Source organism: Onychostoma macrolepis, chromosome 07, assembly GCF_012432095.1.
Source record: "Onychostoma macrolepis isolate SWU-2019 chromosome 07, ASM1243209v1, whole genome shotgun sequence".
Taxonomy (NCBI): Eukaryota; Metazoa; Chordata; class Actinopteri; order Cypriniformes; family Cyprinidae; genus Onychostoma; species Onychostoma macrolepis.
In genome coordinates, this window is record NC_081161.1 from 27,650,405 (window position 1) to 27,677,161 (window position 26,757).

General features: G+C 37.7%; 1 protein-coding gene across 1 annotated transcript; it reads left to right on the plus strand.

The window, feature by feature from the left end:
- The first annotated feature begins 900 nt into the window (after nucleotides 1-900).
- On the plus strand, nucleotides 901-26,449 carry slc6a2 (solute carrier family 6 member 2). Its single transcript, XM_058782844.1, has 15 exons — nucleotides 901-1,198; nucleotides 1,449-1,941; nucleotides 3,069-3,200; nucleotides 3,509-3,746; nucleotides 10,946-11,084; nucleotides 11,252-11,386; nucleotides 11,539-11,642; nucleotides 13,272-13,396; nucleotides 13,574-13,686; nucleotides 13,916-14,044; nucleotides 14,431-14,530; nucleotides 19,410-19,510; nucleotides 23,400-23,567; nucleotides 24,271-24,342; nucleotides 24,465-26,449. The coding sequence occupies exons 2-15, from the start codon at nucleotides 1,644-1,646 to the stop codon at nucleotides 24,486-24,488; spliced, it is 1,878 nt and encodes a 625-aa protein (XP_058638827.1). The 5' UTR covers nucleotides 901-1,198; nucleotides 1,449-1,643; the 3' UTR covers nucleotides 24,489-26,449.
- Nucleotides 26,450-26,757: the final 308 nt, after the last annotated feature.

Here is a 26,757-nt window from a genome sequence, read left to right on the forward strand (position 1 = left end):
ACCTTATCTTTGTAACTTCCAATGCAACATTTTTTATTTATCTTCCACTGCACAATGTTTTAGTAAAGATTACAAGATTTAGTTAGACTGAGCTTACAGACATAAGAAAAGGTTACCACAGCAATGGTTTGTTCCTCAAGCATTTCTATCTTTTCTATACGGGCCAGTTCACACAGAACACGTTCCTGTGTTCCACTGCATGTTTTTTCTGTGAAGACAGATTCAGTTATGAGTGCATTTCCAGGTTGCACATGACGCCAAAGTAATGTGACAATTGATATCCAAGCTATTCAAAACTTGTTCACTCTTTTGACCATTTGACCGACATCACACTGTTTATTGTCTGAACCTAAGGCCTGTCTTTGTATATTAATTTTATTGTAGATTGTGGGTTATGTACATATCACCAGCAAATAACCAAAAAAAACAAAAAAGTTGGTAAGAGTTCTTTAGGGGCATCATCAGCTAAAATACGTTTTGCTAACGTTCCCATTAAAACTTTATTAAATGCAAAAAATTCTCTCGTTTATGCTAACATTAGGGAAGACATTAAGGGAACTTCCCATCTTATTTTGCAAACATCACGAAAATGTTACTTTTGAATGAACGTTAGACGAACATTCAACTAAAACGTTTCAGTGGGGTGGGGGGCGTGTTCCATGGGGAAAAAACTTATATTGAGCTGTTATTTTGAGAACATTATTAAAGATCATATAACTTTGAACATAGCCTACGTCCTATTATTATATTCTGTTTACTCATTACTTTACATAGGCTACTGGATAGCCTATACATTGCTTTACTAACAATTCAGTAATATTATACTGCGCTTTTTGCTTAGTTACGAAACTATTTATGAAAAACTTTAGAGTTAAATGTGACCCAAAAAGAAAAAAAAAAAAACATCTCGTAAGGTGCTTAATTGTTTTTTAAGTCCAGCGGTGGCGCACCGCGTGTTTGAAGATGACTGTGACATTCGGGGCGGAGAGGAAGCTTCAAAAAACAAGAAGACGAGAACGAGGATGATCATATAGAAAATATCACGTGTGGAGAAACTGGATGTTGGTTTAAATGGTCAGAATTTATAGCCTCCAGCTGGAAGGGAGGGGGGAGTAAAACTTCATGAGAAGCAGCAGTCTCTCATTTTCTGGATCAAGCAGGAGGGACGGATCATGAAGGGACCCCCTCATGTTGACAAGTAAATATTACAGAATCGAAAAGCGACACTTTATGCAGACATATACAGTTATTGCATGAAGTATGTTGCGTCCAGCGGGAAATGCCGAGTGATTGTTACTGTAAAGTTTTCTTTTCCTCGTTAACCGTTACAGACCGTAACGCGCATTAATTGTAAACCGTTCTGCGCGCTCGGCTGGTTAACAGTATGGTGCATGGGATGCTTTAATGTCTCAGAGTAACAGTAAACTTTCATCTCTCCTCTCTTTCAGCTGATGAAGAGTGGGCAACAATCTACCTTGCCGGGACAGCAACTGCTGTAGCGTTTCCTATTCATCATCATCATCATCATCATCATCCTCCTCCTCAGCAGCAGCAGCATCATCAGCATCATCATCGTCAGTGCGAGCGGCACGCACCTCACTTGCTCCACATCCTCGGGGCCACGAGAGCACCAGGGCGCAAAGATGAACATCCAAGTCCTGCCTGAGCACAAACTGTCCTCGGTGGCCCCGTTGAAACAGTTTAACGTGGAGAAAAAGGAAGTGGAGCTGATTCTGGTGAAGGAGCAGAACGGGGTCCAGTACACGAACTCCTCTGTCGTGGCTTCCCCGAGCTCCCGCGGCTGCACCCCCGGCTCCACTGAGGATGTGACCAGGGAGACCTGGGGCAAGAAAATGGACTTTCTGCTCTCTGTCATAGGCTTCGCTGTGGACCTGGCCAATGTGTGGAGGTTCCCCTACCTGTGTTACAAAAATGGAGGAGGTAAGATCGGTTCTTCCGTTTATTCTGAGGGACACCCTTTACACTGTTTTTAAAAATTTGGGCTACCTGATATATAATTATTCTGGGGAGCAGCTCACAAACTTACAAACGTTGTTATTGATTTTGAAATCAATTTTAATTGCATATACATTGTATAACACAAACACGTTAAGTGTTTAAAAACATAATATAGTTGAATCTATTATTTACTGCTGATGAGTGAGAGTATATACTGTATGAAAGAAAAAAATAAAAATAATTTGATGACTGTATTAACATAAATAAAGAAATATATGTTGAAAGATTATACTTTTGACATTTTTCACTGTAAAAAATATGAATTGCGCTATAATTTACAAAAGATTATATTTTTATTATATATTTATGCATTTTAATCAACATTATATAATTTAATGGCACATACGATAAAGAACTGTAGCATGGTTCCACTTTATTCCAATCATTATGACTCAAAATCGTTCAAAACTTTTGAACCTGTTGTTTTTCTCAACAACCTGCAAGCCGTCCATAAACTAGACATCAGTGTCAGCAAACTCATTAACTACTAGTGGGCTACTGTTTAACAGTTTTGTTATCTTTTATAATTTATGTGTATGACTTTAGGCATGTAGATCAGCTTTGAGACAGAAATGTGTTTATGACTGAAGCAGACTAACTTTTTGTGGAAAAAATGCTCTAATTTAAATGCATTACAGTAATTCAACTTTTTTTGCATGATTGATCCACTTTCCTTTTGTGTATCAGTTATAATATTAAAACTATAGTATTAAAACATCATGAGTAAAGACAAATATAGCAGGGATCAGGTAGATTCTGATTTTGAAAACATACTTAAGGTCAGAAAGTTTCACGTGACATTTTAATTTTCACCTCTATGTGCAGGTTAAACCATGTAGAATTTTCCATATCTGAATACATTATAATGCAAAGTCAGACTTAAGAACTATGATTACGTCAAACTGCCTCTTACTCCACTGTTGACTGACTATTCACTATGTTAACAGATACAGTAACAAATGCATGTTGTTTAGCCTTCATTTATTCCTTAGCCATCTGTAGATATCTGTCGGCTATCAAATTCTAAAATTCTATAATGTGTCCCCCAGGTGCCTTTTTGATCCCATACGTTCTGTTCCTGTTCATTGCTGGGATGCCCCTGTTTTACATGGAACTTGCCTTGGGTCAGTATAACAGAGAGGGAGCAGCTACGGTTTGGAAGATCTGCCCTGTATTTAAAGGTACGCTGAAAATTTGTAGACATAAAAGATGCTGAGATAAACTGTAGTTCACTGCCCAACAAACCCCAAAACAAATGTCCTAACATTGACTTTTGGATGTTTCATTTTACACTGACCCAACAAACATAAACAGGGTTAACTCAATGATCCAACAAATGCGTTCGTTGGGGCAGTGAACTAGGTTATACACTGACTATGTTGAGACTTTGAAGTCAGTGCACACACTTTTAACCTCATATATTGAAGCAAAGAGAGGCCTGAAACAGATCAAGCAAAACATAAAAAATATTTGTTACTTTCCTCCTCAGGTGTTGGGTACACTGTGATCATCATAGCATTGTACGTGGGCTTTTACTACAACGTCATCATAGCTTGGTCATTGTATTACTTATTTGCCTCATTGACAAGTGAGCTGCCCTGGCTCACGTGTAATAACCCGTGGAACAGCCCCAACTGCACAGAACCACAATACATCAATGGCACCGTCTTGGGTAACAGAACCTCCTATGCCAAGTACAAGAACACACCGGCCGCAGAGTTCTACGAGTGAGTCTTAAATTCATTTTTATTATTGTTTTTTGTTCTGTGGCTTTGCTGTTGTACTTAAGTGATGAAAATGTCTGGGAACACAAAGCGTGATGCAATGTCATGCAGTTAAAAGAATTCAGGCAGACAGTTGATAGACTTTCTATTTAATCAGCTGCAGCAACTTGAGATTTGCTTAAAAGTATGAATATCCTGTTTATTAAACAAACCCTTTTACTGTATTTTGTCTTATAGGTTTTCCAAACACATTAAAACAAGTACATGATACATTTCCAAGTACAAAATCAGTTATGAATGATACAGCTGTTTTACTAGTTAGGTGTTTCCTTATGCTTTACGATATCTGTGATGTTTTCGACATTGTTCCAGTTTGTCGTGTTGTACCAGTTGCTTGTCGCTTCCTATGGAGTCTTGCTGATATGGTGCCTAATGGATCTATCATTTAGCTATTTGTTTTTCATACATTCTTTCTCTCATTCCTGTGTGAGATCATGAAAACATTCTTAAAGATATGAATGATTTATTTTGCATCAGACAGGAAAAGACGAAAAGACATGTCAAACCTGGCTGTGCCTGTGCCCCTGTCAGGCTGTTTACTTCTAGTTGAATGAGGAGTCAGCTATGAGGGAGACTAAATCAGTCAGATGTATCAGTGCTAGTTTAGTATTGGAAGACAGGTTGATTTCCAGCCATTCTAGCAGTTATCATAATTATCTTGTTGAAGGAATATTTGGTATAATTTCTTTCTAGAACTCTGAAGCTGTAGTTTAAATTCACTGTATGCGCGCATTTTATGTCCCAGACGTGAGATGCATATTATGAAGAGTTTATTTGCAAAAACAAAAAACTCAAAAATGTTGTCATGTTTTTATTGTTTTATTGTGTTAGTTAGCTGTATTTTTTAGTTATTTTTTTACCTAATCAAAATAACCCAACTGCAGTTTGATTGAGATTCATTGAGATTTGATTGGAATGCACAATGAAAAAAACATGATTTTTGAAAACATGATTTTTTTGAAAAAGTTATCTGTTTTTGCAAATGAACTCTCTATATGTATCAGGGACAGCCATTTGGAAAAGTTAACTGGCTTTAGTGATCCTGTAGAGGAATACCAAGGAAAAGGTTTTTAGTCTGCATTTATCTATTATACCACTTTTTATAGCCCAGCTGAGATCTTTTATTTATGTATTTTTTAAAGTTCACCTACAAATGAAATTTGTACTCACCCTCATCTTATTCCAAACCTGTATGACTTCCCTTCTACTGTGGAACATAAGATTATCTTGAATCTGTGTTTCACAGAGGTAGATTTGGAACAACATGAGATTGAGTAAATATTGACAGAATTATCATTTTTCTGTATCTATTCCTTCCTAACTATCATCCAGGTAGGTCTATATTGTACCCTGTTGCTACTCTGGGGTAGAACACAGGCACAATGATTAGCTGATCAGATGTGAACAATTTTGCTTAAAAGTGCTCAAAATTAGGTCAGAATCACTCTGAAACCCCTGCAGCCGCTTGCACTTCAAAGAAAAGCAGTCCTTTCCCGTGTCTAAGGGAAATTTTGGCTCCTCGTGTCAGGGGAAACCAAAAGAATGTGTAGAACAATGAAGAACCTACAGCACTTGCCGATTTGTTTACAACCAGTTATGGACAAAACCATAGAGACACGTCATCAGATTCTAGTGAGGGTTTCCGTGTCTTTATTTATCGCTCAAATCTTATGCATGTTTGTATATCACAAAATCTCTTAAAGAGTCTAGCATCACTGCAGAATGTAGGTGTTCATCCATATGTTTGTCTCCTATATATACATATATGATATATTTTAATTTGGCCAACCCTCAACTCCCCTTTTATTTCTTGGTGATCTACCGCTTCGTATACCCTCTGCTTGTCTTGTTCTCACTGTCTGTTTAGCTGTTTCTCTCACTTTCTCCCTCTCCTGTGCTCTTACCCTCTTTTGGACTGGTTTCCCACCCAGCAATGCTTTGAAGTGTCATTTCCCCAGCTGTCCTCTGTGTGTGAGGGGATGTGGAAAGCTGTCATTTCCTCCGCTTTCCCCCCCTCATGCCGCTCTATCATAATAGTTTTCGGCCACCAGTAATCCTGCCATCATGGGACAGCACACAGGGCACTAGAGAATATTCATTACTGTCACACATACAGCAGACTCACATGCTCAGCAGGTGTGCTGTACACTGAATATTAGATTAATCAGTGTGTTACTCAGAATAGCTCAAATTATGGGGAAAGCTAGAAACCAATCACAGAAAGAGGTGTTGAACCAGCAGCTGTCAATCCAGAAGCCCCTGATCAAACCCAGTCAAGTTCATTGGTCTTACACAAACCCATCATGCCACACATCTTTCTAAAACAACCGACAACCAGACAAAAGCAAAATATGACAAGCTCGACAAAGCAAATTTCATCAGCTTGTGAGCCACCCACATATCCTTTGACTACGCTGTCTCTGCCAATCTTGACATGTTCAAGTCGATCACTGTTTGCTGAGAATAATGAACCGTTACTGCTTCGTTGTATTGTTTTACACAGCAGGTGTCCTAAATCTAATTATTCCGTCATTACTGAAATCTTGTTACATCACACACAGTCTCAGATTTAACATCGAACTGATGTCATGAAGACAGAAATAGTCGATTTTGAGGGAAAAAAAATATTTTTAAAGCGAAGGCAAAGATCTTGACCATACTTGTTGTGCCTTCAAATAATAATCATTAAGGCCTGGTTTCAGACTATAAGCCAGGATTAGGTCATAGTTCAAATAGAAAATTTAAGTAATTTTTATAAACATGCCTCAGAAAAAAAACATTACTGGTGTGCATCTTGAGACAAATCAAAGGCACTTACATATTTTAAGATTTCGTTCAGTTAAAACTTCTCAGTCATGCATTTTAGTCTAGGACTAGGTTTAAGCCTTGTTTGTGAAACTGGGGGCTTGTTTGATTTATTTCATTTTTTTTAATATCATGATTTATTAAAAGTACCAAACGGTTGTCTTTCAGTAAAAAAAATTATATATGAAGGTTGTAAGTTTTACAAATGCTATTTATTTGCAGTGCTTGTTTGTTTTTAATAATTGCAAAAATAAAAGGAAGGAAATTACAAAAAAATATAAACAGCACTGAACTCGCGTCAGCCAGAGGGGTTCATAACCACAACGAATGTGCGGTTTCACAAACACATTTTAGGACATTCTGTTGCCTGTTATGAAAACAAATATAATTTGCTCTAGAGTTAAGCAAGCTGTGATGAGACCCCACATGCCATCAGAGTTCTCTTCTGCGGCCGATTTCTGGCTCAGAGTACATAGCTGAAGATATGTTGAAATCATAGGTGTTTGGATTTAGCTTGGCAAGGACGGGACATCAGATGAATGAAGAGCTCTAGAGGAAACGCTTGCCAAGATACTCGCCAATCTAATGTAATTATTCAATTAGAGGAGGCTGTGCTCACATCTGTCCTGACCTAACCGCTGGCTCAAGATCTGCTGCCACAGAATGAGAAGAGTGGTTATGTCTGTTTTTGAAGTTAGGAAGATTATTCAGGAGTGTTTGTGTCTCTGTTTGCATGTTTTTGGACTGTATCACAGTTCCTTCTGTCATAGTTTGATGACTAGTTTCGTCGTTGGCTAATAACAGAGCATTGGATTCTTAAAAATTCACCCAAAAATGAAAATGTACTCACCTTAAGGCCATTTAAGTTGTAGATGAGTTTGTTTGTTCATCTGAACAGATTTTAATAAATTTAGCATTACATCACTTGCTCACCAATGAATCCTCTGCAGTGAATGGTTGCCATCAGAATGAGAGTCCAAACAGCTGATAAAAACATCACAAGAATCCACAAGTATCCTACATAACTTCACTCTGTCAATTAACAAAAAGTGGTGTGTTTGTAAGAAACAAACCCATCATTAATATGGATGAGTCCTCTATCTGTAGAACAGTTCCTTAATACCGGAACTGGTGAGCAGATTACTTGGAAACACCCAAATGCTCTCTTTAACCTGTAGAACATCCCCTTTGTTATTGGTTTTTTTGGATACACAGTATTTTTTCCAGTGTGTTTTATTAAAGGGTTAGTTCACCCAAAAATTAAAATTGGCCCATGTTTTACTCACCCTCAAAGCATCCGAGGTGTATATGACTTTCTTCTTTCAGACGAATCTGCGTATGACAGTTAGCGGAAGTGAGAAAAAAGTATTTATAACATTTTAAATATGGATATTTTTCTTACAAAAATGCATCGATTCGCTACAGGAGGCCTTTATTCACCCCCTGCAGACGTGTGAAGCACGTTTTATTATGGATGCACACGCTTTATTTGACTACTTTTGGCCTGTTGAACAGAAACACCCACCTTCTCTCCCATTCTAAAGCTTGGAAGAGCAAGGGAAATTTTTAATGTAACTCTGATTGAAAAAAGTCATATACATCTAGGATGCTTTGAGGATTAGTAAAAACATGGGCTAATTTTCATTTTTGGGTGAACTAACCCTTTAAAATGTATTAATTAAAATCTGTGTTTTGTTAGAATTTCTGTCTGCACTTTTGCTGTCTAACAACACACATATGTAATTCTAAAAGATTTCATCAAAACGTTATTTACTAAAGACCAGTGAAAAAGTCAAATGTGAGTAAGCTATTTGTAAAAGTATTTATTGTCATGACAGACTGATAAAAACCAAGAGATGTGTATAGGGTGTAGGTATGTTAAAGGGCCAGGGGTCAACTGAAATGTCACAGAGAGTGGATTAAAGGTCAAGTTGTAGCAGGACAGGCGGGTCGACAGGTCCCAGCGTGATGTTATTGGCAATGATAACGGGATTGGACTGTCTCCCGTCTCTAGAGCCCTGAGGGTTTGTCTGGCTTTTCTTCTCTTCATTAACTCAGCCATGATGGCTTCAACATCCATGTTTCTGTAGACCTCATACTCACGTTTATTCCCTTATTCCCAATGCATAACCAAATTACTTGTTTGATGAGAAGTTGAGCAATTCTCAAGCTCTCTCTTTGCTTTAAAGTTTTCCTTTTCAATGCAACTATCTTAATTTCGAATGTTGCAAAACCAAACCAGATTTAATAATTTACTGATACTGATTTAATGTCATCAAATTAAACTATGGCATATTACACATAAATATTACATATATGGGAGATTAATAAATTGGGCTGAACAGAATTAAGACCGTAATCATTTGGGAATGTCATTTTGTCGCTTGACAAGTGTTCTAAAGTTAATATTTTGGGTCTTTAATATTGTTTTTAATGTTAAATAGAGATGGATCAAGTCTGCTTTCATTCACATCATGGCTTCTAAACTCATGAAGTGTATTCAAACAGAGCAGCTTTCGTTTTTCCTTTACAAGATTCCTCTTTCAGAAGAAAGGACTACAGCAATGTTCTGGCAGTGCTATAGGGGATTGTTTATAATATAAGAACAATGGCCTGTACTGTTTCTCCTCTTTGAACCTCACTGGGAGGTGCAGCACAGGAATCATTTAGATGACATTCTACAGAGACTCTTTTCACGGGGTGTATCCAGATATTTTGCTAGAAACCAGCAATAATATTCATGATTGGCTGGTTGAGAAACCTTCGGTCGTAACCATTATTCAACCATTATCCTTTTTTATTTATACAGCCATTAAAATGTTAGAAACGTAGGTCATACACCTTGGGGAGCAAGAATCTGAGGAAAAAGGGGTTTATGGGTAATTTACTTTCTGGCAAATCTTTTGAAGCGATTGTCGCAGCACAGTGTGAGACACATGCAGTATTGAGATTGAGTGTTTGTACTGGTTTGGTTGTACTAGTTGTAATGGTTCTGTGTCTGTGTGGTTTTGTTATGTGGGATCTTATTTTGTTGTTGTACCTGGTTTCCTGTTTCCTCTTGTTTTTCGCTGATTGTCCTTGCATGTTCCCTTTACCCAAACTGCCCTTATATATACTGTAAGCCCCTGTGTTTCCAGTGTTGTATTGTTTGATGAGCTTATTCTGTTGTCTTTTTTTGTGTGTTACTTGTACCTTTGTTATTCTATAATTATAGACACTGAATCCAGTGCTTACTTTATTCTGAGTTCCCATTGTTACACTAGTGAGAGCCAAGTTTTTGAAGACGTCATTAATATTGTCAAACCCGCCAACTGAAGTGGTCCTCACTATTTAAAATAGCTTTTTTCAAATCTACACTCTCAGAAATAAAGGTACAAAAGCTGTCACTGGGGCGGTACCTTTTCAAAAGGTACATGTTTGTACCTAAAGGGTCCATTTTGGTACCTTAAAGGTACATATTAGTACTTAAAGTGTACATATTTGAACCTAATAGGTACAAAAGTGTACCTTTTGAAAAGGTACCACCCCAGTGACAGCTTTTGTACATTTATTTCTGAGAGTGTATTAAAGTTTCTGTGAAGATTAGGTTAGAGTAAGTACATAGTAAACATCAGTTAAGAGTAGACAGTCTAGTGGAAACAGGTGTAAAACGAGAGTTAGCGTAAGCATAACATATAAAGCACATGAAAGGGTGTAAGAATGTGCTATAAAAACAAGATACAGTTCCCTAGACAGAGTTGGAGTGGACTTAATTCTCTGTAGTTTTAGATTTTTTATAGGATCTTCAGTTATCAGTAAAAGGCTTTATCATACTTTGACTTGAGAGAACATCACTTTTATTTTGATACATAACCCCTTTTCCAAGTATTATATGAGCAGTGACGTCAAGTGACAAGGCAACTCCTACATACTCCTTAGAGTCTAACAAGAATTTAAGTGGTTTATAAATCAGTGTGGCCCCCCACACCCATGCATAGAGGGTGTCCCTGGCACCAATGGACCTGTGCAGTATGTTTATTCAAAACATTTTTTGTTTGCAGATTAGCACCATTCTCTTGGAGCATGATTAAGAATAGAGCACATTATAATTATGGATGTTTTATTTGTTGGAGATTCATTGATAATATTCCATAATTTGATGAGGAAAACACTCCAAAGAATCTCCTGTGCCAGGAGGATTGTGGCCCAGGACACTTCCTTTACTACTGGAGAGCCTTTGAACAAGGCACACAACACAACATTTCTCAACTATTTTTTTTTCTATTCAGACAATGTGACTATGAATAAAATACACTGAAGTAATTGTTTATTCTCGCTTATCATTTATCCTCCTCAAGGCGCGGGGTGCTGCACATTCATGAGAGTAGAGGCATCGATGACCTGGGTCTTCCTCGCTGGGAGCTCGCCCTCTGCCTTATTGTGGTTGTCTTCATCCTGTACTTCAGCCTGTGGAAGGGAGTCAAGTCCTCGGGAAAGGTGCAAAAACCCCAGCTAATTATTTTTTTTTTTTTGGTCATTCTGTCAAAGATTAATTTAATATTCACATATACACTTTTCATTGAAAAGCAATCTGAAGGCACTGGTCAAAAAATGACCTATCTTTATTTGTGTGTGTGTGTGTGTATGTGTGTGTGTGTGTTTAGGTGGTGTATGTTACAGCTACTATGCCCTACATAGTGCTGTTGGTGTTGCTGATTCGAGGCATCACCCTCCCTGGTGCAATGAATGGAATTAGGGCATATCTCCACATTGACCTGAAGAAGCTCAATAATCCTCAAGTAAATTCATGCTAATAGTGCTCAACCTATTTTATGAACTATTCCTGATATATACTGCGTATCTTGGATTTTTAAAAATGGTCACAAATACGTACTTCTCTTTTATAAAGATGGATTGTCACTTGTTTTGTTTTTTTTATTTTTTGCTGCAGGTATGGATTGACGCAGCTACTCAGATTTTCTATTCTCTAGGAGCTGGGTTTGGAGTCCTCATTGCCTTCGCAAGCTACAATAAATTTGAAAATAACTGCTACAGGTACGACCAATCTTTGATAAGTTTGTAAATTCCCTAAAGGCCTATTCACAGACGCAGACAAACGGCAGCAAACATTTTTGTCAGATCATTGTGTTACATCTGTCAGTATCTGTTGGCATTGGTTGATGTTTGTGTGGTTGTTGGGTCTTGGAGTGTCTGAGAAGTGACATTCTGTAATCGGTTGACTGTCAGAATGTGTTTACTACAAACAGGTTCCGACATGAGTAATATCTTACTCGAAGGCTTATAATAATTTTTTGCCTGATCTGTTATCCCATAACCATTCCAGTTTGCTAATACTGAGAAGCTATGGTTTTGCTTGTTAGTGGGTTAAAGGTCCCATGGGAAAACCAGCATGTTATCAAAAGAGATCAAAAGTTAGGAAGAGTTGTTAGTGGGGCCAGCAGGTGGCAGTCACCTTGTGGGCTTTGTGGATCCCAATAGACAAAATAACAGTCAGGTTATAGAACAATATTGTTGTTGAGAGACTAGTGTCTCTGTAGATTCTTATGTTTCAACACTTATTCAGTTGTGCACTGAGCATTTAACTTCATCATAATTAATGACACAATTTCTGAGTAATTGCAGAGGTGGTAATTACATATTTGAAGTGGTGTGAAATTGTCAGGTATAAATGAAAGAACAATGTTGTAAATATGGTTGTCAGTTATAAAAAATGGTTTGTCAGGTAGCTGAAATTGGTACAAAGTTACAAAAGGCTTGCATGAGGTGATTTCTGTTCATGTGTGAAGGTTTTGAAGAGTCAAAAGTCAGTCTGATTAATTTATTCACTTAAAAGAATGACCAATGCCCACTTTGGTTGGTTTGTGTTAAATTACATTAGATTAATTCAAACATGTTTGCAATCTTCTTTTGATGCTTTGTCAATGTGCACATCTAAAGCATGTCAATGACTTACAGTAAGCACTATTGATTTCACATCACAATATGTTGACGTCTAAAGCTGGAACCCCACTGAACCAACAGGTTTTTGCTCTCCAGGGCACATATGTCTTACTAAGACCTAAAATCTACAATCATGTCAAAATATTTGCTTTTGTTTCTAACAGAAAATAAAGAAAACCAATGAAAATGTCAGTTTGAAATATTCATCTTCACATTATTTACATTTAAATAATCTAGTACGTAATATTCAGCAGCATTTTTCACCTCTTCGGCTTTTGGCCACCATGACAATATGTTGCAAGCCAGATGGCTGCTCTGATTTATGCGCTTCTTCACAGACTACACTGAATGGTCCCACCCTAGGACACACTTTGAAATGATTAAAATCATGAATTGTTGTATTCTTTCTTCTTGGATCTGCTCTTTGTTTAAATTGTTTGCTTTTGAATTGGGATTTTGTAATGTCTAGTCACTGCAACTGGCAAACATTGTGGGAACAAGGGAACAAGCTTTCAAAAACAATGCTAAACTTCAACAGTGCAGTTCCTCTGCACAGGAACCATCTAAATGAGACTTGATAACTCAAAGCATGTCCACAGTTGGGATAAGCCACAGCCTTGGCATCGACTCACTGCGGGTTTAAAGTGATCAAGTCATAGATTCTGCTCAGCAGTTTTGAGACTTCTGGTGCAATGTAAACTGTTATCTTGTGCTTTGTTGCAGGGATGCTATTCTGACCAGCACAATAAACTGCGTTACCAGTTTCTTCTCAGGGTTTGCCATCTTCTCAGTACTGGGGTATATGGCTCATCAGCATCAGGTCAACATAAAGGATGTGGCCACTGAGGGTCTGTGACTCTTACAACCTCACTGTTTTACTCTTTGTGTATTACTCAACCTATTCATGTTTCTCAGTTTTACATTGTGCCCTATTCTTTGTTCTTTTGTGGTTAACCAGAGTGTGACCCCCGACAAACGATATTTTTTGGAGTTGTACAGTGTCCCTTGTTTATATCTGTGTGCAGGAGCTGGACTGGTATTTATTATCTACCCAGAAGCGATCTCAACCCTACCTGGATCCACATTCTTCGCGATAGTCTTTTTCATTATGCTTTTGACTCTTGGAATTGACAGCTCTGTGAGTACAAAATAACCTTGTTATTGTCTAGATTTATATGCAACCAGTTTGTAATATATTTGTATGGCATATATAAAGATCAAGCGAATAGTCCTTTTGGTTAAACACCTTTTTATTTGTCTTGGCCATCTCACATAAGATTTTAATTGACAAAAACAATGCAGTTACTAATAATTGATACTTGAATTACTAATACTAATAACTGAATTACTAATAATGTCTTATTTAGATGGGTGGCATGGAGGCAGTGATCACTGGGCTATCAGATGACTTCAAAATCCTGAAGAGGAATAGAAAATTATTTACATTTATTGTAACATTTGGGACATTCCTGTTGGCCCTTTTGTGCATCACAAATGTAAGTATGCTGGGTCTATTTTTTTTAGCAGTGTGACAATATGAAAATACTTATAATAATACTATTTATTTTCTTGTCACATTATATTATATTCTATATAATATCCCTATCTAATTTGCTTTCGAGATCATATTTATTTAGCATCAGTGGTGTGATCCATGTGATCGCATCAGCTGAATGTACACTGTGGAGTATTTCAACATGGATTGGCTTACAGTCAAAAAACTTAGCAGATCAAATTATGTTTTGTGAATACATTTTTATTATGAACAGGCAAAATAAATCAATATTCACAAAATAACATAAAAGCAATATAATGATGAGCTAATTAATAGAAGTCCTTTATTCAGCAGCATTTTGACTTGGTTATATCTCGGTCATGACAGGGAGGGATCTATGTGTTGACCCTGCTGGACAAGTATGCTGCAGGGACGTCTATTCTATTTGGGGTGCTGATTGAGTCCATTGGAGTAGCTTGGTTCTATGGTGAGCAGAAATAAACAACATACATTTGTCTTTAAAAGTCCTCTTCCACTACTGACTGAATTTAATGCACCTACTAGTAAACTTTTTGTAGTCTACAAGGTTTATGTACTACATTTGGTATAATCCAAATAAGCTTTACAGATCTTTTCTTTCTCTTTTTTTGGAAAGAGTTTAAACAATGTTTTTTATGCTTATTTAATGAACCATTAACAATTATTCCCAACCCATTCTCACACCCAACTCGTCACATATTGAAGCTTGGTCAGGACCACTTGGCGTCGCTTTTTGACGCTCAAGGTACCCCTTAGCGTCATTTTTCGACTTGCAGGGTCCTCCGTTGCTTTAAATAGGAAACCCTTAGCGTCAATATGCCGACGCCATACTGGGAATTTTATCGTCATAATTAAATTATATATTGGGTGATAACATTTCCAATATTGCATATATGTTGGGGTGTGATTTTTCAATGTAAACAGCCACAACAGTTTTATTTATATTACATAATTTACACATTTATAAGCATATAACCCAACCCCTGCCCCTAAACCTACCATTTGTCAATAAGACACAAGATATAACAGGCAGATACAACTACCGTTATAATTTATTCAAAAAATATTAATATTCCAAGTCTTCCGAGGCAAAACATTTGATTTGTGAGAGGAATAGACGCGATCGCCGTCTCTGTCCACCGTTAAGCTCATCCTATGCTGCAGTCTCTGTGCGCGAATTCAAAAAATAGGCTTGTTTGAGATGCGCCTCGCCTCGCCTGAAATGTAGGCGAGAGTAGGCGGCTGCAGTGAGGGGAGGAGTGAAATAAGTGCAGTCAAGACAGACAGTTCTGAGCTCTGGAAGTGGAACAGATACCTACGAGATCAAAGGCAGATATCGCGTTATTCTCACTCACATGGTGTGCTTCTGATAAACATGATATAATTTCAGTTCTGTTGCTTTTATATGAATATAAAAATGATGAACAAGACACTCAAAGTGCTTGCTATTTAATTCCATACAAAAGGCGTATTTATCATTATTTTTTATTTTAATTCAAACATGTATTTTAGATTTTTATAGAAACTATGACAACAATCACGCACTATAGTGTTTGGGAATATTCATGCACAAAAATACATAATAGCATGAAATCAGATTAAAAAAATAAAACATTTTAGAAGAGAACGCAGCATCATGGTTGTCTGAACCAATGAGCATTAAGCTGTGTCGTCAGTCAGGTGTTTCCCATCATGCTTTTGATCAGCGCAGTCGGTGGAGAGCAACTGCGCGCGACTGCTCAATCCGACACAGCCGGCTTGCCGTCGCAAGAGTTTTTTGGCACACGTCAGCATGAGCAAGGCGGACGTAACTTGGACACTTTTCTAACCAGCATGCATCTCGCGGTGATCACCGGTGATCGGTTCTGCGCAGATTTTGCTCATCTCAAACAAGCCCAATGCCGCCAGAAGAAGAATTACGTCAGCCTTGGTTGTGAAATGCTATTGGCTCTTGTGTGTCTCGTGAACAATTGCGTCATGCTGCGGGACGTGAGTATGCTTTTGAATGAGATGTGAGCGCGTTAACAGAGCGGGATCATTTTCAGCGATTACAACCTTATGTTTTGCTCTCTTCTTCTCGTAAAGACTTTGTATGGCTTCAGAAGACTTGGAATGCAACACAACTTGTTTGTAATGCTTTTATACTGCTTGTTTATATGGTCAGTTTTTGCAGTAAATACCTGTGACTGCACTTATATTTTCCTGTTACGTGTTTTATATTATATTGGGTAGGTTTAGGGTAGGGGTGGGGTTAGGTGCTCCAATAAAAGTATAAATTTATATAAAATTATTTATATTTTTTACAAATGCATGCAAACCATTAAACTAAGACAAACTACTGAAAACAACGGAGGAGAACGTGTTGTCATTTTCCATGAGCGTCTTGACCTGACGCATGAAGCAAGTAATTGAAAGCAATGGAGTTCCTATTTTGTCACATACTGACGCCTAGGGGCACCTTTGGCGTCTTCATAGTGACGCGAAAGGCATTTGACCATGCTTCAGTTTTTGACGCCTTGGGAGTGAGAATGGGTTGTTATTCCACATGCACCTGTGGAACAGTCCTTAAAACACTAAACGCTTACAGGCATAAGGCAATGATGGTCACATTTACAGTAACTTAGGACTGTAAAGAGAACTTTCTACTGACTCAGGGACTGCAGGGAGATGTGGCCAGAGCAATAAACTGCAATATCCGTAATGTAAGATGCCTAAAACAGTGCTATAGAGAGACAGGAAGGTAACCATGTGTCCCCCCCAAACATGTTTGAGAACTTGCTTTGGTGGAAGAGTGGGGTAACATCTCAGCGAAATCTGGTGCAGTCCATGAGGATGATATGCACTGTAGTATTTAAAGCAACTGGTCGCCACACCAGATACTCACTGCGACTTTTGGTATTGATGTATACTTACATACTGTATATTAATGTATACACTACTTGGATAAATGTATTGGGGCACACCTTTTAATTAATCAATAATTGATTCAATCACACCCATTGCCACAGGTGTATAAAATAAAGCACCTAGCCATGCAGTCTGCATTGAAAAACATTTGTGACAAAAATTGATCATTCAAGCATGAATTCTAGCATGGTACTGTGATAGGATCTGCCACCTTTGCACCAAGTCAGTTTGTGAAATTTCATCCCTCACTGAGTGCTGAGATGCATGGATGATGGAATCTTGTTCTGCTTATTCCATAGCTAAAGACTTCCACTTAATATCATTAAGTTAATATTAATTATTAATATCAGTATTAATATCAGCACAAAAAACTGCAACTTGAGCTTTAAGGAATGGGATTCCATGGCCGAGCAGCTGCATGCAAGCTTCACATCACCAATAACAATGGCAAGCATTGGGTGGAGTGGTGTAAAGGACACCGCCACTGGACTCTGAAGCAGTGGCAACGTGTTCTGTGGAGTGATGAAATCACGTTTCTGTGTCTGACAGTCTGATGGGCGAGTCTGGGTTTGGTGCATGCCAGGAAAACCTTACCTGCCTGACTATATTGTGCCAGCTATAAAGTTTGGTGGTGAAAGGATAATGATATAGGGCTGTACTTCAGGGGTTGGGCTAGGCCCCTTTTTTTCAGTGAAGGGAAAACTTAATGCTTCAGCATACCAAGACATTTTGGATAATGCTATGCTTCCAACATTGTGAAACAAGTTTGGGGAAAGCCCTTTTCTATTCAAGCATGATTGTGCTCCAGTACACAAAGCAAGGTCCATAAAGACATTGTTTCCACCCAAAGTTACGAATTAAACTTATGCACAAAATTGTCACTTCATGATTAACTTGTGCTAAATATCACAAAAAAAGATTTAATTCGCTGCAGCAGGAGCAGGTACTATATATAATAATTCTAGTATACAATAAATTACGAGCTTCAGAGCGCGCAGACAAAATGCAGTCATGTTATCTTATTTTCGGAGCCTGCTGTTTGGGTACACAGTTCTGGGAGTTAATTATAACAAAGTACTTTGGCGAGACTTTGCGCAAGCATTTTAGAATGACAAAACTAATATTTCCAATGCAGTGCAATGAGATCAGTCTGTTTTGGTCCAGTTATGCTGTCCCATCGCAAAGTCTTTTTTTTTGATGCTCATTAAGGAATTCATTTGGTAAAAGTGTTTCCATCGTAGTTTGTGTTGTTTTCTTACCGGATAAGAAATTTATCCTGCTTGGTTGAGCGCATAAGTTTTTATGCACATTTTTGAATTTATGAGCATCTTGCCATTTCCATCCAGCATTTTTTTTATGCGATATCCCAAAATGCGCATAAAAATAGGTGGATGGAAACATAGCTATTGTTTGATGAGTTTGGTATGGAACAACTTGACTGGCCTGCTCAGAGCCCTGACCTCAAATCCATCGAACACCCTTGGCATGAACAAGAATGGATGTTGCACACCAGGCCTTCTCAGCCAACATCACTGCCTGATTTCACAATTGCTCTACTGGATGAATGGGCACAAATTCCCACAGAAACACTCTAAATTCTTGTGGAAAGCCTTTACAGAAGAGTGAAAGCTGCAAAGAGGGGACCAACTCCATATTAATGTATCTATATTTAGAAAACTACTGTATGTCATTAAAGTCCCTGTTAGTGTAATAGTCAGGTGTCCCAATACTTTTGTCCATGTACTGTGTATCTTGCATACACAACTACTTTTGAATGGTCGTCAGTGGAGCTTCTGCATCTTCCAGTAGGACTGAGAAACTGAGCCTCAACACACTAATGCATTACAGTGCAAGTAAGATCAGAGCTATGAACCAGATCAGAGCTATGACAATGAAAGCTGAAGACTGACCAAAAAATTATATATTTATCTCAACTTTATATATTTTTGTAATTATTCCAAAACATTTGCAGTTCTAGTTACTGCAAGGAGAGGGAGGTCATTTATTATAGTCCTACTGTGTATTCTGTGAATTTCAAAAATTGTTTGCATACTGTACATACCAACACATTTTCTATAATATTTTTTAAGCAATTACTAATGCAAGATCCATGGTTACTTCATGAATATGAAGGATCCCTGCCTCTCCCAAAGAGCAAACATGAACAAATAGTTTAAAGCCTCTGGACTTTAAAATGTCAAGATTATCAGTGCTGTATTCCATTAAATCACTTCCTAAGATCCAAAACTTCTCATATCTACTTTATATTGTATTGTGCTGTCTAAGAATACAGTACAAAGAGTTCAGATCATCATTGATATTGTAAGAAGAGAAACCACAATTCAGAGAAAGGTCTTGGGTACTTTTATCTTGAAATGATGTCCAGATGCTGCTAATTTCTTTGTGTGCTTGTCCCTTAGGCGTGGATAGATTTAGTGAGGACATTGAACGCATGACAGGCTTCAAACCAGGGATCTACTGGAGGGTCTGCTGGAAGTTCATCAGTCCAACGTTCTTACTGGTGAGTGAAACAGGGGTGCATGAACATAACACCTGATGTAATTTGACTTTTAAATGGGTCATGACATGGATTTTTTTTCATTCTTTTAATGCGTTCCTTGAGGTTTACTTATAATGCTAAAGTTTTTTTCCGCAAAACCAAAAAAATAATAATAATTATGCGGAAAAATGATTATAGACAGATTACCCTCTGTCTAAAATAACCTGTTTTTAAGGGGTATTTCCTTTAATGCTTGTCAGTATTCAGCCACTGTTATGATTGGCTAACGTCATTGCATAGGAAACAGTATCAACCCCCCTCACTGTTGCATGTGAATGTTTTGACAACATAATCAAAATAAAATGGTAATTTCCAAACAGAGCATTATGAAATCATTTACTTACGGTTTTGATCTAGTTCCACTTCATCTTTCAACAAGGTTGTGACGGTGAGGAAATTTTCCCACCGTTTAATCGACGTGTGACAACACCGGTAATACTGGTATCACCCGGAGGGGAGGGGTGTACATTGGTTGAGTTTACCCTCTTTTCCCCTGTTTCTTTTGCTTTTGAATAGCTTGTAAATGCCCGTCGAATTAGCAGCAATTTGGCATCAATTGCACAAATGGACAACAACAAAACAGTACAACGGCATACTGAAAATAAGCAAACTGTGGAACCAAATAAATAAGAAGCATAAAAGGTTTATTAGTGAAACCAATAAGAAAGCTTGGAAACATGGCATTACACATTGATGTAAAATAAAATAAATAAATTACACAAAGTTTAAATAAAGTAAAAAATCAGCAAACACTGTGGAACCAAATGAATAAGAAACGAATAAATAAAAACTTCCAAAATCACCTTAGATAAACGGCAAGAGTTAACACGCAAAATCCAAAATATTCCCAAACAGGCATTTTTGTATTTCATTTCTAAACTAAATCTTCTGCCATCATCTTGTCTTTCTCACGTCACTCTTCTTGTCTGTCAGCTCGATTAATGCCGAGTTCACACTGCATGATTGTAGCCCCGATTTTCACTCGCTGACAGGTTTTGTGAAATCGCCAGCAATTCGGAGGCAAAATGGTGCTCATTCACGTAAGTGACAATCACACAGTGTATTATCAAATACACAATCTCAAAGAGAATCGCCGATGTGTCACCGACACCCGCTTGCTAAATATCTGGACCTGTCGGCAATTCAAAATCCTGCTGTGTGAAATGAGTTCTGATGGAAAAACACATCTGCGATGACCAACATCCAATGAGAGAGCAAGATACAGGGCAGCAGGAAGTTTGGGGAGGAGTTATAAACCACAATAGGCTCGTTTGAGATGAGTAAAATCTGCACAGAACTGATCACCGTTGATCACCGTGAGATGCATGCTGGTTAGAAAAGTGTCCGAGTTACGTCCGACTTGCTCTGATGTCATGCTGACATGTGCCAAAAAATTGTCATATTTCAGTGTTGTCATATTTCTATAAAAATCTAAAATACATGTTTGTTTTAAAGTAAAAATGAATGATAAATACGCCTTTTGTATGGAATTAAATAACAAGAACTTTGAGTGTCTTGTTCATCATATTTATTTTTATATAAAGCAACAGAACTGAAATTATTTCATGTTTATCAGCAGCACAGCACATTAGTGAGAATAACGTGATATCTGCCTTTGATCTCGTTTGATCTGTTCCACTTCGAGAGGTCAGAACTGTCCGTCTTGACTGCGCTTATTTCACTCCTCCCCTCACTGCAGCCACCTACTCTCGCCTACATTTCAGGCGAGGCGCATCTCAAACAAGCCTTATATCAGCGTGATATTGCATTATTTCCTTATCACTTCTCGCGTGCGTTTGGTTGTGAAATGTAGTTTGCAGACCAGACACACAGTTGTCAGCGATTCTTCCTATTGTAAAGTCATGCAGTTTGTAGCCTCCTGTCGCCGATCCATCGTGCGATGTGAACACAGCAGCAACTGAATGCTACCCCAGGTAGTCATGCAGTGTGAAAACAACGGTGATCTGACAACTTTGCCTACTTTCAGCAAATGTTTCTTTGTGAACTCTCCATGACACTGCCTCGTTTACAAACAAAATTCCCAAACATGGGGCCCATTCTTCATACGTCGCTTATTACATCCGAGATCAAATGACACATCCAAGATGGTATCATCTCGCTAATCATGATCTGGCTAATTTGGTTCTTCGAACGCACCTGTTGTTGATGATTAGTATGGCTGGATTGGGTTATCCGAGATAATTGCGTGTTCATGGGTTGGTCTAAAAGGGACTATGTATCAATACTCGAAACCACGATCAGCAATACAGCGATTGGCTGGCGGCAAGAAACCAACGTAATGACATCATATAATTAAAAAAGACACCGACGAAAAACTTGACAAATTTCTGGACTTTTATAAGGAAACAGCCAAGCGAACAAAACTATATAAATGTTATAATAGATAAATGAAATGTTTTTATTTTTTTTATTTTTTTTACATGATTCCCAAGTGTTTATATTCACGATTTCTAATATTTGTACAGGCTTTACATTTTTATTTTAATGTAGTAATTAGCAAATCATTTAATTGTATCTTTGCAAAAGATTTGTTACGTGACAGCATTAATTAAAATTTCTTAAGGGTCAAGATCATGTTATCTGCATCTCATGCACTCCATCAAGCCACTGCCATAATAGCTCTGTCTGTCATCATTCAGATTAATGCACGACTCTACTGTACATCATCTGTATAGCATGTGTGTAAGACTCTAATACAATTAATTAAGTAATTATTTTCTGATGAATAAATCTTTTAATGAGTAAATCTGGTTGTGTCTATTAACCTATAGACTACACAACATTGTTATATTATTTTCAAATTCATTTTTTAATTATTATTATTTAACGTTATTGTCCCTGGATCAGTAGGGTACTCTTGTAATAAAGTAGCAGTGGTTGGGACAGATTTTAAGAATACATTTTGATTAAAAAGATGCAATCTAATCCTGTTTACATGAAATAAGCCTGCTCCCGAGCAGGTTTAAGCTTACGGACCAGATGCTATGCAACTCCTGGGCGAGCTTCGAAGAAACAAACAATCCAAGATCATGCCAAATCGTCAACAATCAAATCCAGCTAACTGAGTTAGCAACGTATGAAGAACGGGCCCATGATCTGGGATGCCATTAAAAATAAACTATCCACTTGTTCCTTAGACTGGGAACTTTCTGATATGTGTACAAAGACTCAAATGAGCTATTAAAACCAAACGCGTCAAATCGAACATTCTCACTCCATTTGTCCTATTGACGACAGACTCGTGTGCGTGGACTGTGTCAGAAAGCGAACGCGCATCTGTATACTGTACCCAGTGTGGATAACAGCAGTGATTGTAATTTCTATTTGCTTTTGGCGCAATGTGACACTAGCATTCAGCGTAATCAAGTGTCAAACAATAAGCGGCTGAACACCAGTGGGCGGGGCCTATGGTGAGCAGATTACTTGCTCTGGACGCGGTCATATGCAAACGACATATGTCACTTGGCACCTCGGATCCAAACGAGGGTTTCTGAGGGTTATTACATCAATGCTTTTTCATTGATGAGGACATTTTAAGTTGCAGGATGTATCAAGCATACAAAGACCTCTTCTATGTCAAAAGATCAAGGGAAGTTTGGTTTCTCATGTCATAACCCCTTTAAGGAAATAATGTCTTTCTCTGTCCGCTGTCAGATTACACTTTAAATGTCTTTTTTCAGTATAGCCGAATATAACCGATGCAATTGAATAGTTTCAACCAGTAAAAATAACTTTTTATTTTCTTACTCTGACAAATCTGGTTCATTTGTACAGAATAGTGAATTACTCCTTATTGTTTCTGTACTTCCTGACTTCTTTTTCTGTGCAGCTTGTGGTAATCGCCAGCATTGTTACCTCCGGCGAATTGAGATATGATGAATACGTTTTCCCTCGCTGGTCAAATACGGTGGGCTGGTTCATAGCCTTGTCCTCCATGCTGTTTGTACCGATCTACGCCATCTACAAATTCCTTATTTTGCCAGGCACCTTCAAGGAGGTTAGTAAACACACGTTTGTCTTAATGGTCTAACTGAGGACTTCTATTATTATTTGCATACAGCAAGTTATAAATACTATAAATTTGTCTTCAAAATATGGTTTAATGCTATAGATACACACAGACATACACACACAGAAGCACACACTAGCAAGTGACACATTTATAGTTGAAAAAGGAAACAAAGAAAAAAAGAAAAGAAAAAATAAGATATACTACACTGTTTCATATCTAGTTCTTAGGTCCAGTTCTTGAAGTGAAATAAGAAAAATCAAATTTAGAATTATATTTTAAATAATCTTATATTATGGTGTTATGTTCATACACCACTTCATTTTCACTCCAGCAGAGCTAACTTTTAGCAGATTCCTTGTTTCAATCTCATCATACGTTGAATGACCTCAATAAATCTGTCCATGACTTAAATCTGCTTCATGCCTTTGTGTGGTCCTAAAACTGAGAGATGTTTTCATTTCTAAATGCGCCACTTCCCAAAGCCACAAACATGCTACTGACATCTGGCTCAGTACTTACATACTCATATTTGCTATTAGATTTGAGATAATCTAGCATATGCAGAATAAAATGCCACATTGCCATCTGTTTCTGAGCCGATAATGAAGTTTTTGTTTAAATTGGTGGTTCATTATTGCTGTGTGTTTATTTCTGCTAGTTCACTTTTGGTTTTTAATATCCATTGCAGAGGACAGCGTACTGCATTACTCCAGAACATGAATATCACATGGTGACGGAGGGTAATGTCAGGCAGTTCAAGGTAAGACAATGCAAAAAGTACTATTATAGCTTACCGATATTTATTTGAAGAGAATTGCATGTCACAGAGAAACATCCTCACAGTTTTTCTATTGTACGTTTGGTCTTGTTTTTTCTTTCCAGCTCAGACATTGGTTATCCATCTGATGAAGGGGTCAGGTGGGAGTGCCATCTCAAATGCTACTTGAATGCTGGAGAAGATATGGTGTGTGAGAGAGAGAAATGTTTCTGCAAAGGTCTTTTACCATTTGAAAAGTGTCCCCTGAGAAAAGGACAGAATGAAGCAACGGCTTTGTGCGTTTCCCAACCACACACTGTACTGTCCAGTCTGCTCCATTTGTGTTCAGTGGTTGACTAGACTTTTTTTATATTGTAGGGCAAAATAAATGTTGCACCTGTACTTCCTTTTAAATCATACCCTTAGGTTTTAGTCCGAACTCTCAAAAGACTTCAAAATGCTTTAATTTGGGAGTAAAACAGGTATGTTTTACGATGTTTTTCTTTTTTATATTTTTTTTGTTTTAGTTTTTGGTCTTTGTGTGTGAAAATGTAAGCAGAAAAACACTCTGAAGCTATATTATTCTGTATGGCTGGGAAGTTGAGTGTGTTTATATGGAGTATGTGGGGGTGCAAGTTGTAGAGGTTTAGGTAACACACTGAGAAATGGAAACCCCCTTGATATTCCAGGAAATCTTTCATGCCATATAACAGGTTTGGAGCGTTTTGAGTCATTGCTACAGTACATGTTAGAGCGCAGCTGTGAGTTTCCCACATTTTACCTTGTTTCCCAAGAATAGTTTGATTTTGCAACAGCTGGCTTACATCAAGGGTCCACAAAGCATTTTTTCAAGCACATCTTTTCCCTTTTTGACACACCTCACAAAGCAGACATACACCACTATGTCAGTGCCTTATCTAGCCACGAAGAGAGTGCAGGGACGTGCTTCATGACTAAAGCATCTCATTGAGAGAGAGTCTCAATTAACTCCATGCCAAGGGACGCTCAATTTATGCTCATAGCTTTCAAAACGAACTGAGATCCCATGATCTGCCTCAAGTAGAGCTTAAGAGCTCTTCTTTTGTCATAGTTCAATATTAAAGAAAAGGGATTTTTTAGTGTTTCGAGTCAATGGATCAACATGTTATGTTTTACTTATGGCATTGGATCAGAGCAACAATTATTGCTGTGACAAATTCGCTACCTTGCACAATACTTTTTTGCCCCTTCAAGAGATTCAAAAGCATCAGATCAAAGACAAAGAACATTATATGTTAAACTCAAGAAAGTCCAGTTGACCATGTAAAGCAGCAATGTTCAAATACACTAGGCAGGGGTTTATCTTATTTAGTTTGAATTATGTTTGACATGACAATGTCAATGACAATGCGTAAATCTATTTACACTGTGGTACAATCCCAACATCATGTTGTCCCTTTGAGCATTTCACACCTTGTATGGAATGTGTGTGTGTGTGTGTGTGTGTGTCTGTGTGTGAGTATAGCTGACATATTAGGTCTCTTAGGTTTTCAAACTAGTCAAAATCAATAGTCTATGTGGTTGTCTTTGTCTCGAGATGACACATATATTTTGTGGTTCACTGTGGCTTTTTCGCTTGAAGGAAATGCTTTAACATTTTAAAGTGTCAAAATCAACTCCCATTATGTTGGTTTGTGTCTTATTTATTTGTGTAGAATCATTTGAAATACAAAAAATGACAGAAAACATGATCACTGGTAGGAAGCAAGCAACATATGTGGATTACGACATATAAAGAGATACAAATATATTCTTTTGTTATATATCTAATATTGTATGTATCAAATTCTTTATAAAACGTGAATGTAAAACATTTTAAGCAAAGTGTCTACTGTTATATCATGCTGTGTGATGTCGGTAAAGATATAAATATTCAGAAATGTATTATTCCGTGTAACCAGGGGTGACGTAACCACATGAATGTAAACGGAGCAGCTCTGGCATTTCTGAGTGATGCTTACAGAATAATGTGTACAACTACAAAACTGTCCTTTTAATTGTAAGTGACAAATATATATGAAAAAGTTCAAATATGCACACTATAACAATAAAGTCCTTTCCAGTACACACACACATTGAAATCAGTGTTTTGTCTGTTCTTAATAGAGCATTTTCTGTTGAGGTTTTGTTTTTACCACATGAACGTGACAGTGCTCATCATTTTCTGACCCTTGGTCATATTGATAAATAGACTACAAAAGTGTTGTGTTCTGCTGAGCACAGGCTGACAGTGCTGTTTTCTCTCTCTCAATAGCATTCTGCTTTTTGTTTGTGTTCTGTTCACCCGTCTCTTTGCTGGATGTATAGTAGACTGAGCCTTAGCTGCACTGATGCCGAGCCTGTGTCCCCTCTCTCGCACAACACATTAATTCATAAGCT